General features: G+C 39.6%; 1 protein-coding gene and 1 long non-coding RNA gene across 13 annotated transcripts in view; one reads left to right on the forward strand and one right to left on the reverse strand.

Annotated features, from left to right (window-relative positions):
• Nucleotides 1–17,085, forward strand: part of LOC138761998 (von Willebrand factor D and EGF domain-containing protein) — a 327,980-nt gene that overhangs the window by 295,631 nt on the left and 15,264 nt on the right. For all 12 annotated transcript variants that reach the window (XM_069935108.1, XM_069935109.1, XM_069935106.1 and 9 more), the window contains 4 exons: nucleotides 6,688–6,783; nucleotides 7,126–7,221; nucleotides 7,717–7,812; nucleotides 13,092–13,189. In XM_069935108.1, coding sequence (XP_069791209.1) covers nucleotides 6,688–6,783; nucleotides 7,126–7,221; nucleotides 7,717–7,812; nucleotides 13,092–13,189 — 386 coding nt within the window. The remainder of the gene's footprint in view (nucleotides 1–6,687; nucleotides 6,784–7,125; nucleotides 7,222–7,716; nucleotides 7,813–13,091; nucleotides 13,190–17,085) is intronic.
• The window catches only part of LOC138762000 (uncharacterized), a 34,658-nt gene that overhangs the window by 2,855 nt on the left and 14,718 nt on the right, over nucleotides 1–17,085 (reverse strand). The window lies entirely within an intron of this gene.

A 17,085-nucleotide genomic window follows, 5' to 3' on the forward strand; every position in this document is an offset into this window, starting at 1 on the left:
ATAAAGAGAGTTGTAGATAGTGAAGAGGTTTTCAGAGACTGCAGAAGGATTTGGACGGCTTAGAAGAGTGGGCTGAAAGATGGCAGATGAAGTTTAATAGCGATAAGTGTGAGGCACTTCATTTTGGGAAGAATAATCAAAACAGGACATATGCATTGAAGGGGAGGACATTGAGGAATAAAGAGGATCAGAGAAATCTTGGAATAACAATTTAATGTTCTATGAAAATGGAATCTCATGTGGATGGAGTGGTAAAGATGGCTTTTGGTATGCTGGCATTTATAAATCAAAGCATAGAATATAGGAGTTGGGAAATGATGTTGAGACTATTCAAGGCATTGGTGAGGCTAAATTTAGAATGCTGTGTAAAGTTCTGGTCCCCAAATTATAGGAAGGATATCAATAAGGAAAGCAGAGTGTAGAGAAGATTTACTAAAATGTTGCCTCTATTGCAGTATCTAGAATACAAAGTTTGATTGATTAGACTGGGTTTTTATTCACTGGAGTGTAAAAGGTTGAGAGGGGATTTGATAGAGGTATTTAAAATTATGAGGGGGAGTGACAGAGTAAATGTGAATAGGCTCTTCCCCTTGAGGGTAGGTGAGATTGGAATGAGGGGTCATGAGTAAAGGGTTAGGGGGAAAAAGTTTAGAAGTAACATGAGAGGGATCTTCTTCATTCAGAGAGTGGTGGCTGAGTGGAATGACCTTCCAGAAGAGCTGGTTGCAGCAATGACAATTTTTTCATTTAAGAAAAAGTTAGATAGATGCTTGGATGTGAGGGGATTGGAGAGTTACGGGCAGGGTGTAGGCAAGTGGGACTAGAGGAGATCATTTCAATCGGTATGGACTAGAGGGGCCGAGATGGCCTGTTTACGTTCTGTAATTGTTATATGGCTATTTTATAGATATGGCCAGAAAAATGATAAATGGAGATTAATCGGGACATGTGAAGTGTTGCACTTTTGGAGGTCAAATTCAAGAGGAGCATTTACAGTTAATGGCAGAATTCTTAAAAGCATTGATATGCAGAGGGATCTGGGGGATAAGGACAATAGGTCCTTGAAAGTGACTATGCAAGTAGATAGGTTGATAAAGAAGGTAGATGGTATGCTTGGGTTCATTGGGTGAAGCATTAAGTATAGAAGTAAAGAAGTCTGTTGCAGCTATATACAGTACACAATTCTTTATCCGGACATCTAAAATCCGGAAAGCTCCAAAAACTGGCATTTTTTTCCTGCTGCTAGTACAATGGAGGGAGGGAGAGAGAGACAGCAGTGCAACTAGGTTGAATGGGGGTAGAGACAGCAGCACGATATGGGTGGGTGGGCAAGGGATAGAGAGACGCCAGCACAATTCGGGTGTTCTGAAATCCAGAAAAATCCGAAGTTCAGAACATACTGTCCCCCCAAGGGTTCCGGATAAAGGATTGTGCACCTGTATATATAAAACTTGAGTACCATTCTGATTTCCCCCTGACAGGAAGGATGTGGAGGCTTTGAAAAGGCTACAAAGAGATTTAACAGGATATTGCCTGGATAAAATGATTTAAGCTATAAGGAGTGACTGGACACATTTGGTTAGTTTTCTTCAGAGAGTCGGTGTAATCTTACACATGTTCATAAAATTATGAGACACTTATAAGATAGATAGTCATTTTTTTCCCCTAGGAATGAGTTTAATGGACATGGGCAGAACATGTTTTTACACAGAGAGTTGTAGATGCCTAGAATGGATTGTCAGGAGGAATGGTGGAAAAAGATACAATTATCACATTTAAGAAGTTTCTAGATAGTCATGTGTATCATGCTTACATAGTGGAGCTCTAGCTTAACTTGGGCATCATGTTCAGCACAGATAAGTGGGCTGAAGGGCCTATTCCTGTGCTGTACTGTTTACGCAAGAGTGTCCAATACACATTGGACTTTTTAATTTAATCCTATGATGGGAGCTCATTGGTATGTATGGGTGTCAACAAATCATGTGTTCAGAATCCTGGGTTGTCCTGTAATTTAAAAAAAAAACCTCACTTTATTCTATTCCACAACAGTTGTTCAGAATTGTAAAATCTGCCCAGTAAACACCTCCAGTATTCAAACATAGAATTAGAATTGAAACATGTGTGTAAAAGGCTCTAAAGCAGTTGTTCGCAACCTTTTACTTTCTTTCCACTCACATACCATTTTAAGTATTCCCTATGCCATAGACACTCTGTGATTAGTAAGGGATTCCTTCAGGTGGTATGTAGGTGGAAAGAAAAAGTATGAAAACCACTGTTTTAATTGTACCTCATTAACTCATTATGTGCAAAGGAAATATTTTTCTCAAGCAAAATATTTTGGTATCAGTTGGGTCTGGAGCAGTGATTCTCAACCTTCCCTTCCCATTCACTTACCGCCTTAAGCAACCCCTTACTAATCACAGACCATGGGAATTACTTAAAGTGGTATGTGAGTGGTAGGAAAAAGGTTGAGAACTACTACTCTAAAGGTTGCATTAGCAAAAGGTTGGTAGCTCCCTCTCATACACAAATGTGACTCAAACAGCCTCTGACAACCAAGTTCAACTCCTGGCCTTCACATGTGGTATAGTTCTTATGCCCAGCAGAGTTCTTCTCACAGAGAGAAGAAGAGGCAAAGCTAGAACATTGATGCCTTGAAGCCAGTTGCTCCAGGTAGATGGGACTCAATAATCACGGATGGTAACCCATCTAGGAGAGGGAAAATTCTGATATCAAATCTCTGCTGCCTTGTGGCTATACCCGCTTACGGGAAAGGCTTTGGGAGTAAACTCCGAATCCCAAAGGCAGCTCAGTGCTGTACCCAGCACTGGCACAGTAACTCCTGTGATGTTGTTGGCACCAAACAGTATAGACTTTTGTCATTTTTTGGACCAGTCATTAGCATGGAGCAGGGGATTTCCCCCCCCCCCCTTTAATTTTATAAAGAATTTAAATATATTTTAATACCTCTTTTTGTGGAGGTACTGCATCAGGCAGTTGTAGTCCGTGCCCTCCCAGAATATTTATCAACAGCGATACCTAAAATAGATAGGGATCCACTGAAAAGGTCATCTTATAGACCCATATCATTACTGAATTCAGACTATAAAATCTTCCCCAATATTTAGGGATAAAGGTAGATAGAACTTTCAGAATTTATATATATTTTTTTAAATCTTCCCTTGCTTAAGATAATTGGTAAATGGATGATTCTCCAAATAATTTGTTGGCAGAGTCAATTGTATAAGAATGAATATGTTGAGAGCATCCTAATGTCTCTTCCAGACATTAGGAATTCCATTAGCTCAGGTTTCTTTTTCAAGACTTAAACAGACCGTGCACATAACGAGTCAATTAGATATGATTAAAGCAGTGGTTTTCAAACTTTTTCTTTGCACCCACGTACCACCTCAACCAATCCCTTCTCTATGGCATAGGGAATACCTAGTATGTGAGTGGAAAGAAAGATTGAGAACCTTAAGTAACTAATATTAATTGCCCAGTAATAAATTCTAAAGTTGGGTAATGCCAACTTAAGGTATTGGTTGAATTATTCAGAATTATCTCTAAATCCCCATTGGGTAAATTTAGAAATTAAACCGATACAAAATTTTTCAATTAGCTCTATTTTGGGAGCTGCTCTCCCTTTTACTCTCACTAAATTATATAAACAAATTGATAATCCAATGGCTAAACATACACTACGTATATGGTTTCAATTCCGGAGATTTTTTGGCCTAAGTCATTTTATCTTGGAAACTCCTATTGTACTAAATTTCCTTTTTCATCCCTCTCTAATTGATCAAGCTTATTTACTCTGGAAAGTTAAAGGTATAACGTGCTTTTCGGATTTATTCTTGGATAACTCTTTCATGTCATTTGAACAATTATCCATGAAATATGATTTACCTCGATCTCATTTCTTTCGATATTTGCAGATTAGGAGTTTCTTAGTTTCGACTTTACCCTCTTTTCCCAATCGGGAGACTACGACTGTTTTAGAGGATATACTATATTCAAAATTCCCTCCAAAAGGTGTGATATCTAAATTATATAATATAATTACAAAAATAAATTCTGGGACTTTTGAAAAGTTTAAAAATGATTGGGAAAGAGAACTCAACCTTCATATTTCTAATGAAGATTGGAATAAAATTCTGCGACTGGTAAACTCTTCTTCTCTATGTGCAAAACATTCACTAATACAGTTTAAAGTTGTTCATAGAGCTCATATGTCTAAAGATAAACTCCATCGCTTTTATTCTCATATCGATCCTATATGTGATAAATGTCAATTGGAAATAGCTTCCCTTACACATATGTTTTGGTCCTGTCCCTCTTTACAGAATTATTGGAAGGAAATTTTTTCCATTATATCTACTGTTTTGAATATTGATTTACAACCACATCCCATTACTGCAATTTTTGGATTACCTATGATAGATTTGACTTATTTATCTCTTCCTGCGGATCGTATGATTGCTTTTCTTACACTAATGGCTAGAAGATCTATACTATTAAATTGGAAAGAGGTTAATCCTCCCACTGTTTTCCAATGGTTTACCCAAACTATACTAATGTTTAAATTTAGAGAAAATTAGAAACTCTGTCTATGAATTCCCTTCTAAGTTTGAGTTAACCTGGTGACCATTTATTCAATATTTTCATTTGTGGTGAGTTGATCTGGCTCTGTTTTCTTTCTATGATTATGTATGATAATTGGGCTGTAAGATGAGATCGGAGTGATCGGCGTGGTTTAGCTATATCTGTAGGTTTTTTTAAAGTTTTTTTTAATTCAGATTTGTTTTTTCTTCTTTTTTTGGTTTTTTTTTCTCTTTTTTCATATATTGTTATTAATTATATCTTTTTTTAGAGATAGTTCACACCCTAAACTGATCAAAAAATTTTTTTTATGATATATTTTTATTCTGTAATATTATTGTTTAATATTAAGTAATATCATTACTTACTATGTATTTTTTTATATCTCTTTGAACTGTATGTGTTTATAAATTATAATAATAATAAAAAGATTGAAAAAGAAAAGAAAGATTGAGAACCACTGGATTAGGGTATACTGAAAAAAGCTGGTCCGACTTATGTCAGGACAGCATGACCAATACTATTAACGCAAGGTATAGATTGGGGCAACACAAATTTTTGCACCAACTATAGCTTGCTGCGAAAATGACACAAATTAAAAGCAGAAATATCAGATCAATGTTTTAGATGTGGCAAAGAAACAGGAATCTTTTTGCACTCAAACCGAGTCCTTTATGGGAAGATTTGGGAAATCTTCTAGAACAAATCACACAGATTCAATTTATACAGATACCAGAATTTTTTTTATATTGGGAAATATAACAGATGCAAGACCCAAAATGAGACTATCAAAATACCAATTAGAATTTGTACAGATCGCATTGGTGGTGGTTACTAGGAAATCCGATTCCCATCTAGATACAACTCAGTGGAAATATATGCTTGAATTCCCCTGGAGAAAATTACTTAAAACCTTAGGGAAAAGTTTTTTTTTTCTAAAAATTTGAGTCCATATTTTCAACATGTAGATGTAGATTCTTAATGATTCCTCCCCACCCCGCATCTGCGATTCTGGGCAAGTCAGGATATTTGTCCCATGGCAGGAGATTAATGAATCTAATGAGACCTTTTCCTCTCCTTTGTTTTCCTGGGTGGATGGGAGGGGGGAGGATTAGGGCTTGTTCTTCTTTTCTTGTATTTTTCAAAATCAACATCAAATGATAAGATTGTTTCTTTTATGTAATTGATGAATTTCATGTTGATTTGTAAATCTGAATGAAATAATCAAAGAGAAGAGAAAGGGATCTCACTGCATGTGCAATAGACAGATCTCCATACCAACTCTGCCCAACGCTTGCAACCTGGAGGGGCCACTCCAACTTTAAAAAAAAATTCGGACAAATACGGGAAGCAGCTGTGGAAGTCAATCCGCACTGAAGTGAAATCAGACAGCAGAATACAGCACACAGAAAAATATCATTTTAAAGCATACAAATCTATTTCAGCAATAGTCAATTTGTATATAGGAAGTGAGTCAGACTAATCAGGAGAGATTCATTTCTGACACCCGTCCTGATGCCTTTAGCTCTCATTCTATATACAATTTCAAATGTGTAAGTGGGAGAAGTGACCCCACATTTGCATTTCGTAATTTTATCATTTAAAAAGTTTCCAGCTTGAACAGCCTGTTTTTTGGTGTTTATCTTACACAAAAAAATGATTTGAGTTTTTGTCTGGTAAATAATCAACATCACTGTAAAAGATAAAATGTTTAATGATATTTATAAAGCCATCTCATCTCTGTCTTAGCAAGGTCTACAACCTGTTTTCTGCAGAGTTTGCGAAATGAGTTCAGACATTTTATGGCACACTTTGTAATTTCACCCATTTTATAATTATAAGCTGCTTTCTAATTCTAACAGCAAAAGCTTTAAAACATTGAGATATAAATTATACTTCCACATACCAGTTATAAGTCTCACACACACACAGAGTATAACAAATAAAAGGCTTATCATATCTCTATAGTAAGGTGCATAAATAACAATTTATTAAGACATGACTTTGTTAGAATTGAAATCAGGAAAGAAATAATTTAAATGGAAGTACCTACAAATAAAGTTAAAACCATCTATTCCTTTGCAGCTATTTGCAATCCCCCCTGTAAGAATGGTGGCCGGTGTATGAGAAATAATTTGTGCTCCTGTCCTGAAGGCTACACAGGGAGAAGATGTCAGCAAAGTGAGTTCTACTTGTGTTTTGTGCCAAATATTTTCAGCCAATTATTTAATATACCAAGTAATATGTGTTTCCATGAACGGCTCATCGGTTTTGGAAAAAAGGCAAGGATCACCCTGACAAAGTGTGAATCAAAACTGAATGAATATCATCCATTTCATTTTGACATTGGTTTGATCTTATATCTACAGCTTTTAATTAGTTTTACAAATGCCTATTTATCAGATAAACATCCAGTTGTCCAGGAAAGTATGAGGGATCTACAAAGACCAACAATACCAGATTTATAATGCAAAGTCAATGGTCTTTAAAAATTAGTATTTATCCATTTTCTTCTTGCTGCAGGCATCTGTGACCCAATGTGTATGAATGGAGGAAAGTGTGTGAGCCCAGATATTTGTGACTGTCCATCAGCATGGAAAGGGAAATGGTGCAATCAACGTAAGTATGTATTGCAATAAGTAGGAATATAAATATCAAAGGTTTAACTGGTCAAAATCAACTTGCCACAGGAACAAATCATTGAGCCTAAACAATGAGCCCATGTCTCTTCCCGCAAGAGATATTTAATGTTATTTGAGCCAGTAGTTCACTTTGCCACACATTTAATATATTTCATATATTCTTTGCCTTTTTAAATTATTTATAAGCCCCTTCTTTGCAAAAGCATTGTGTAATCAGAAATGTAATCTGATATTCATTTTAATTCCTTTTGTGAGTTTTCATTTGTTTGCTATTTACTGTGGTCTCGCCAAGCAACAGGCTGTATAACTATATCCTCAAAGACCCTTTATGGTTACTGATTTATTTTCTCAGCTTTACTGGAACAGAGCCCAGATTTTCAAATTTTAAATTTATCTTATTCTCCCTGATCCATACAGAGTTTATATTTTCAATCTGCATGAATAGATTGTCAATTATTACTTGTATACACAGCAATATGTCTACAAAAATGCCAGAATGATGGAGAATGTGTGGGACCAAGTACCTGTCACTGCCGGGCAGGCTGGGAAGGAATGCTGTGTCAGACTCGTAAGTAGCTGATGTTAGTCTAAAGTCAATATAATTGCATTTTGTGTCACTATAGCTGTTCATTTTTCATGCACTAATACTTTAATTTATGGACTTTAATACCTTTGCGATGTGAAAAATTGATGTGAAAAGCCTCTCTAAAAATGCCTGCCTGACCCTCGTGCTTCCGTGTAATTGGTGTTTATTGGAGGTTACCTAAACTCATCAGTCTTTTCAGTATGTCCATGCATTGCTGTACCCTCTCCTGGCACTTATTCCCCCTTTTCAAATATTAATTCAATTGTTCCTGCAAAGAACTGGTGTTTTTAAGGTAATTGCCATGAGGTATCTCTGATAAGCAGTGGAAATAATCTTCTCCTAATCATTGTTTGAATTGGAAAAATCCCCATTCATTTTTATCATATCCACAATTATCTAAACAGTACCTCTCTCATTTCCAACTGTAAAAGTCCACATTTTTCTGCAGAACACACAAAATATTGGAGGACCTCAGTGAGTCAGCCAGCATCCATAGGAAGCAATAGCCCTATACGATAAACTTCCGATGTTTGACAGCCAGATATTAAACACCCATTTTTAATCTTACATGTAGATTTTGTTAGAAAACTTTCATAAATATTAAGAAATACATGTACATAATAATGTTTATTGATGTTTGTAGTTTTAAAACTGCTCATTTGTATTCATTTCAATTATCAAAAAGTACATGTATACATATAATTTTTTTTAAATACCTGACTGATTTTCTGTGGAAATATCTGCCAAGATAAGTTGCCTCATTAAAGATAGATTTTTGAACCACAAGGGAATTGAGGGCTGTGTGGGAAAGGTGACAGGTTCCATTATTGTCACATGATACTACATTAAGAATGAAATTCTTTACATTTTGTCAACCGTAAGGCGGAGAGGGAGTCGCCGCTGGTCCAGCACCCCTCACAGAAACTTGCAACACCTAGGTGGTCTCCCCTCCAATTACTGACCAGGCCTGAGCCTGTTTAGCTTCTGAGATAAGGCAATTTCAGGCATATTAGGCTTCTGTGCTGGAGCTGGGTCCATAGCTAGATAAGCTGCGATCTCATTGAATGTAGGAGCAGACTCCACAGGCCAAATGGAGGACTCTTACTCCTAATGTATTCTCTTCGGGAACGCTGCTGCCACTGGTCTCTGCATATATCTGCAGCACTGCTGCATCCACAGCTGAGATGCGGTAAGTGACCCGATCCAAAGCTGCCTCCTGCAGCAGGGCAAGGCCACAGGGCCCACAGCTCTGCTGCTCTTTGTCCCAACCTCTGCTTCCCTCTTCCCAGTCATGGGCGGGATGTGGGGAGCGGAGGCTGGGGTACGGAGCAGTCAAAAGTCTGCATTGCCTGGTGCTGACTCTCCATCTGGTGGGGCCAGGCCTTGCCCACTGACAGGACCTTCACTGCCGCTGTCAGCTCCAGCTCTGTCCTGGCTTGTTGCATGGATGAGGACCTCCTCCCCATTTCTGTCATCTTGCTTCCCCCTGCCAGAGTGCCTGGACAGACACAGACTCTGGAACAGGCCATGCCTCAAAGATCTCGTGGCCCAATCCCAGCTTCACAACCTCTGCAGCCATTCCCTGCAGAGAATCCTCAACTCAACCTTCTCCTCTTCCACACATCTCCTGCTGACAGGATTGTGGTGTGGCCCATCCTGAGCGAGGAGAAGCCAACTCCAACATGCTGCTCACTACTCTCCTCTGCAGGGCTGTTCCTTCAGAGCCCATTCCCTCCTCCCTCTCCTTGTCACTAGCCCAAGATAGACTATCCAGGGACCCCCTGATCTGGCTACAGATATTTGGAGTGTCCCAAGGTAGTGTTGGGAGTGCTGGTATCTCCAACCAACATATTTCTGTGAGCGCACATTACATGTCAAAGTACCGCATGTAGCTCACAAGCCACCATTTGGCCACCCCTGCAATAGACAGTCAACATTTCTGGGCTAAAACCCCTTCTTCAGGAGTTGAAAGAGCTGGGTAGAGGTGGGGAGGGGGAGAAGCACAGCTTGGCAGGTGAGCAGTGAATGTAGGTGAGGGGGGGCGGGCGGGTAAAAAAAAAAAAAAAATCGAGGAGCTGTGATGGGGGAAGGGTGCGAGAAAGATAAGTGCCTGTCTGGTTCTTGGTATTCTTGATGAATGGCTTTCAGCCCAAAACATCGACTGTCTGGAGATCTCCACAGATGCTGCCTGACCAATAGAGTCCTCCAGTGCTTCGTGTTACTAAGGTTTTCCAGCATCTGCAGACTTCTTGCTTGCTCCATTCTCCTGCAGAACCTTGTATCCTTGCAATGTATCAATAGGGAGAAATGTGGAGCCCAGAAGCAAGCGGAGCTGACCTGTCCTGTGGGTAAAGCTAACAAATAGGTGCTCAGATTGCCACTCTCTTCAGACTATTGTTGTTTCACCATTCATAGTTATGGAGCCTCACAGCATGGAAATATGCCTACGCTGACCAAACTAATCTCACCTGTCTGCATTTGGTCCATATGCCTCTAAACCCATTCTTTCCATGCATTTATCTATTTCTTAAACATTGCAATAATACCTGCAATAACTACCTCCTCTGGCAGCCCATTCCACACACCTACCCACCCTGTATATAAAATAAAATGTTAATCCTCATGTTCCTGTTAAATCTTTCTTGCCCCCCCCCCCCCCCCCCCTTAGCTTATATTCTCTGATTCCTCAATTCTGGGCAAAAGACACTGAGCTCACCCAATCTATTCTTGTTAAGATTTTGTACACCTTTATAAGATCATCTCTCAGATAAAGGATTGGACTAAGAAGTCAGACATTATCAAAATTTACAGATGCTAATGACAGACTTCAAGGGCAGAAATGTTGTACAGGATTTGTACACATTTTGTTCAGAGCCTTGTTCAGCCTTCAACTGAGGTGGAGAATCCAAGTCTTCATTTTATCACTGCTGAAGTAAAATCGAGATAAGCTGAGCAGTACCTGTGGTGAGAAAAGATTTTGTCTACACTTTGGGTTAAGAACCTACAACAGGACTGCGAGTGGATGAGTGAGATGGTGACCAGCAGGTTCCAAGTAGACTGAGGAAGGCTGAAAGAGTGAGCTAGATCGAGAGAGAGGAGTGGGGAGGGTGGTGGATGACAGGCTACCAGGATTGTGACAATGAGAACCATTGGAGGAGAGGTGAAGGATAGATGAGAGAGGAGATCTGGTGAGTAACATACAGTAAGTAGGCGGGAGGTCTTTAGAGGGTGATATGGGAAAAGGAACAAAAATGGGTGCTGGGTCCCCTGATGTTTATCATTTATATTAATGATTTGGAGGAGGGGGTGGTTAACTGGGTAAGCAAATACGCAGACAATATGAAATTAAGGGGAGTGGTGGATAGTGAGGAAGGTTTTCTTGGATTACAGAAGGATTTGGTTTGTTTGGAAGAGTGGGCTGAAAGATGGCAGATGGAATTTAATGTAGACAAGTGTGAGGTGCTGCATTTCAGAAAAAAATAAACAAAATAGGACATGTGCATTTAAGGGGAGGGCATTGAGGTATGCAGAGGGATCTTGAAGTTATGATACACAGTTCCTTGAAGGTGCGTTCCCATGTAGACAGGGTGGTTAAGGAGGCAAATGGTTTGCTGGCCTTCATAAATCATACTATAGAGTATAGAAGCTGGGAAGTGATGCTGTGACTGTTTAAGGCATTGGTGAGGCTAGGTTTGGAGTATTGTGTTCAATTCTGGTCTCCAAATTATAGGAAGGATATAGATAGGGTGCAGAGAAGATTTACAAGGATGTTGCCTGGCTTACAATATTTAGAGTATGGAGAAAGATTAAGGAGGCTGGGATTTTATTCATGGGAACATAGTCAGTTGAGAGGGGATATGAAATTATGAATGAAATAGACTAGATGTGAGTAGACTCTTTCCCCTGAGGGCAGGGGAGGTTGAAACAAAAGGGCACAAGTTAAGGGGGAAAAACTTTAGGAGAAATGTTAGAGGATGGTTCTTCACTCAGAGTGATTGCAGAATGGAATGATCTTCCAGAGGAGATAGTTGCAGCAGGGTCCTTTCTATAATTTAAGAGAAGATTGGATGTGTACATGGATATGAGGGGGTTGGAGAGTTATGGACTGAGAGGGGAGAATTAGTGGAGTTGTTCAAGTGAATTGGCGCAGACTCAAAAGGCTGATATGGCCTGTTTCCACACTGTAAACGGTTATATGTGGGAAGGCCGGAGGGCAGTGGAATACAGGAAGGTTGCCAGAAATTACTGTCCTATCCAATTCCAAGACTTCCTTGCTCCTGTACTCATTGCCCAGACAGATGAAGGAGGGCATGGGTTAAAAAAAAAGTATCTTCTGAATATTCTTTTGGAATTTATGACGAGTATTTTATATAAATGACCTTTGGTATGCTCTGGCCTGTAACACTTATGAGAGTTAATGAGTTGAAAATTTTTCATTTTAAAATAGGTAAGAAGCCATCATGAATGATAATTTATTGTTTATGGAAACACAATCTAATTCACCTTGGTGTAAGAAGGGAATTCAAACAGCATTCTCTCTCATGATCTTAGGATTATAATGGTTTTTGTGTATTTTTTGCATTAGGTACCAATGTGATCTTGCTCAGAGTTAATTTGGTAATAGAAGCTCAAGAGATTATGAGATGCAAGTGTCTTCTGAACATCCATGCTCAACCAGGAGTTTACACTGCCATTTGCAGAGAAAGCAGGAGATTGCCAATGTAATTGAAATAATTTAGGCATGCATACAACAGAGTAACAGATGCATCTGACCTACATGCCAGTGCCCACAAATGCTCCAGTTAACCTACAATCTCTGTATATTTTTGAAGGGTAGGAGGAAATCTGAGCACCCAGAGGACCCCTAAGCAAATGTACAAACTCATTAATAATGGATTCGAATCCTGGTCACTGGCGCTGTATTAGCATTGTGCAAGTCACTGCGCTAATTGTGCCACCCAAATGGATTATGCGGCTCCCCAACATTTTCCCTCTCTTGACTGTTAGTTCAATCCAGTCAATGTTGAAGATTGAGATATTGATTAAAGACAAAAGTACCCAGATCAAGTTTAAATAGCAATAGACTAAACAGAGAAGAACCAAACAGAATAGATAATTTATATCTAATTCTAAAATGTAACCCCATTGGTTAGTTTGATGAAAATGGTAAGTGTTCTTCCATGACTTCTAATCTTACAATGTAAGCAATTATTCTTTACCTGGAAATATGTCTTTACATCTGTTCTTTATTATGTTTCCAGCTATCTGTGAGCAGAAATGTTTGTTTGGAAGTAAGTGCATCAGGCCGAATGTGTGCGCCTGCAGGAGAGGATTCATGGGATTAGCCTGCGCCAAAAAGGTAAAGCTGGAAACCATATAATTAAGGAATGTTTTAGACATGACTAAAATTGGAAGGGATTTTTTTTCCCAAATTAAGACATTTACAGCACTGAACAGGCCCTTCACCCCTCCAAGTAGTGCTAAACCCTCTACTTTCCTTTTGTCCATGTGCCAATCTAATAGTCTTTTAAAGGCCCCTAATATTTCAGCCTCTACCACGACTCCTGGCAAGGCATTCCAGGCCTCAACAACTTGGTGAAAAAAAAATTTTACTCCTGATTTCTTTCCTATACTTCCCTCCCTTTATTCCCACCATATCTATGCCTCTCATAATTTTGTAGACCTCGATCAAGTCCCCTCTCATCCTTCTATGCTCCAAAGAGAAAAGTCCCAGCTTTTCTAACCTTGCCTCATGAGGCAACATCCTGGTAAATCTCCTCTGCACCATTTCCATAGCCTCCACATTATTACTATAATGAGGCAACCAGAACTGGACACAATACTCCAAATATGGTCTCATCAGAGACTTATAAAGCTGCAACATTACTTCTCTACTCTTTTACACAATCCCCCTATTGATGAAGCCCAGAATCCCATAGGCTTTTTTAACTATCCCATCAACATAAGCAACTACCTTGAGAGAATGTATGGAAATGAACTTCAATAACTCTGTTCATCCACACTCTTAGTTAACCTACTGTACTCAGCTTTTTGATCTGACCTGCCAAAATGCATCATCTCACTTGTCCAGATTGAACTCCATTTGCCATTTTTCTGCCCAATCCTGTCTATATCCTCTGACAACCTTCAGCTCCATCTACAATTCCTCCAATCTTAGTGTCATCCACAAACATACTCACCCATCATCCAGATCATTTATTAAAAATTCACAAAAATCAAAGGACCAAGAACTGATCCCTGTGGCTCTCCACTAGTCACTGCCCTCCATGCAGAGTACCTCCCTTCCACTACTACTGTCTTCTTCCTGCAAACCAATTTTTTAAAATCTAGATAGCCAAGGTTTCACTGATCCCATGCCTCTTGGCCTTCTGGATAAGTCTCTCATGGGGAGACCTTATCAAACACCTTTACTGAAATTCATATAGACCACATATACCTCCCTACCCTCAATTTCTTCCATCACTTCCTCAAAAAACTCAATTAGGCTCGTGAGACATGACCTCGTCTTTACAAAGCTAAGCTGACTATTCCTGAGTAAATTATATCCTATCCTTAACAACCCTTTCCAATAGTTTACATACCTCTGATGTGAGACTCACTGGTCTATAATTCCCAGGATTCTCCTTATTACCTTTTTTTTAAATAAAACAAAGGAACTACATTTGTCATTTTTCAATCCTCTGGCACCTCCCCCATAGACAAAGAGGATTCAAAGACCAAAGCTAATGCTCCTGCAACTTTTTCTCTTACCTCCCACAGCAACCTACGGTACATCTCATCTAGCCCTGGTGACTTATTCATCTTGGTGTTATTTGGAAAATCTAACACTTCCTCTTCTATAATCAGCACATTGTCCAATACATAGTCCTGCTCTGTTTTGACTTCATTCTGATCAAGGTCCTTTTCTCTTGTAAATACTAACACAAAGTATTCATTTAGGATCTCCTCCACTTCTATGCACATGTTGCCTCATCTTTTAGTGGCCCTACCATCATTTTTTTAATAAACGTATGCATAGAACACCTTGGGGTTATCCTTAATCCTACCTGCAAAGGATTTTTCATGCCCCCTTTGAGCGCTCCCAATTTCCTTCTTGAGCTCTTTCCAGCTTCTATACATTTCTCATGAGCTCCATCTGTTCTCTGCTTCCTATACTTAACATAGGTTTGCTTCTTCCTCTCTACAAGTCAGCTTACCTGTTTCATCATCCAGTTTTCTTTTCCTTGTCATAGTGGGACAAACCTATCCTGGACCCAGCTCAATTGGTCCCTTAGCTTCCTCCACATACGTCTGTGCTCTCCACATTGAACATCTCTTTCCAGTTAATATTCCCTAGTTCCTACCTAATCATTTCATAATTAGTTCTTCCCCTGTTTATCACTCTCCGAGTTAGCCTGAGTTTGTCTTTTTCTATAGCTATAATGAAGCTAAGGGAGTTGTGATCACTTTCACCCAAGTGCTCCCCCACCAAGAGGGCTACCACTTGACCTGGTTCATTACCCAACACCAGATCTAGTATGGCCTCTCTTCTCATCGGCTTGGCAACATATTGTGTCAAGAATCCTTCTTGACCATACTTAACAAATTCAGCTCCATCTATCCCCTTTGCAGTCAGGAGGTCCCAGTCAATATTAGGAAAGATAAAATCTTACATGACTATAATCATGTATTTCATTCGCCATTCTAAAATCTGCCTGTTGAACTGTCCTCATTGTCTGGGAGACTATTTGGGGGCCTCCAGTACAGTGATTGCTCCCTTCCTATTTCTGATTACTGACTCAGTGGACTCACCTTCCTCAGTGTCCTCCTTATGTACAATTGATACTATCCTGAAGCAACAATCCCACTCCTTCCCCCCACCCTTCTTCCTCCCCTCCTTTTTTTTTTAAAAAAAAGCAGCTATATCCTGATATTTGCATCATCCAATCCTGTCCTTCCTCCAGCCAGGTTTCAATAATAGCTACAAAATCACAGTTCCATGTATTGATCCAAGCTCTAACTTCATTCCTTATACTCCTAGCATTGAAATGGACATATTTCAAGCTTTCTGACCGATTGCATTTATGATTTGCCCCTTCCCATCTTTCCTCAACATAGGACTCATGGCATCCTGCTTTTTAAATACTACCTTCGTATAACATTCACAATCTGATTCCCACCCCCCCCCCCCCACCAAACCAGTTTAAACCCTCTCCAACAGCTCTAGCAAACACTCCTGCCAGGATATTTCTTCTCTTCCAGTTCAGGTGCAGCCCATTCTTTTTAATAGAAGTCTGGCCTTCCTCAGAAGTGATCCCAATGATCTAGAAATATGAAGCTCTTTCCCCTGCACCAACTCTTCAGCCATACATTCATCACCCATAACTTTCTATTAATATGCTATCTAGTACAGGCAGCAATCCTGAGATTGAGGTCCTGTCTTTTAACTTACTACCTAATTCCCTCGTGAGGACCTCATCTCTGCTCCAATCTAATATCATCGGTTACCACATAGACCACAAAATCCAACTGCTCCCCTTCTTCACTACCTGTGCTTTCCTTTTTCCTCCACTGACAGTCACCCAGCTATTTGTGCTCTGTCTAGTTCAGGTTACTACCTCCCTGTAACTCTTCTCAGTGACTGCCTCAACCTCCTTAATAACCAGCAGTTCATCCAGCTCCAATTGATGAAGTCAGTCAGTAAGTACCTGGAGCTGAATGCACTTTCTGCAGGTGTGGTTATCTGAGACAATTATACATTCCCAGATCTCCCACATCCTAAACAATCCATAGCCCTAGCTGACTCCATTAACTTTGATGAAAGCTCCCTTGATAAGACTTACCTTCTTGGATTCAAGCAGCAGCTCTTCTCAAGTCACTGCTCAACAAAGGCACTGAGAGCCAAAGGCACAACTTTAATGTCCCACTCTGTCCCTAAGCCACTCCGACACAGGCCACTCCTGGGCTTGTTCCTCCTTTTAAGTAATGCTAAGTAATGAACACAACTACTGTGCAGGCTCTGGACAATTTTCTCAATTCCTCACATCTACAGCCCAATGATCCAATCACAGCCTCAATCCTTAACATTAATAAATCACTTAAATATTTAACTCTAAATGGTAAACTAACTGAGAAACAAGGTAAGCTGTCCTGCCCTTTTTAAATCTACTGCCTGAACGACATCATGCGCCTGTGCACTAGGCCCCCTCCCTGACCTTAGTCCCTACACGTCTAAATAAATTAACAGTCCTTTAA

Source organism: Narcine bancroftii, chromosome 4 (genome assembly GCF_036971445.1).
Source record: "Narcine bancroftii isolate sNarBan1 chromosome 4, sNarBan1.hap1, whole genome shotgun sequence".
Taxonomy (NCBI): domain Eukaryota; kingdom Metazoa; phylum Chordata; class Chondrichthyes; order Torpediniformes; family Narcinidae; genus Narcine; species Narcine bancroftii.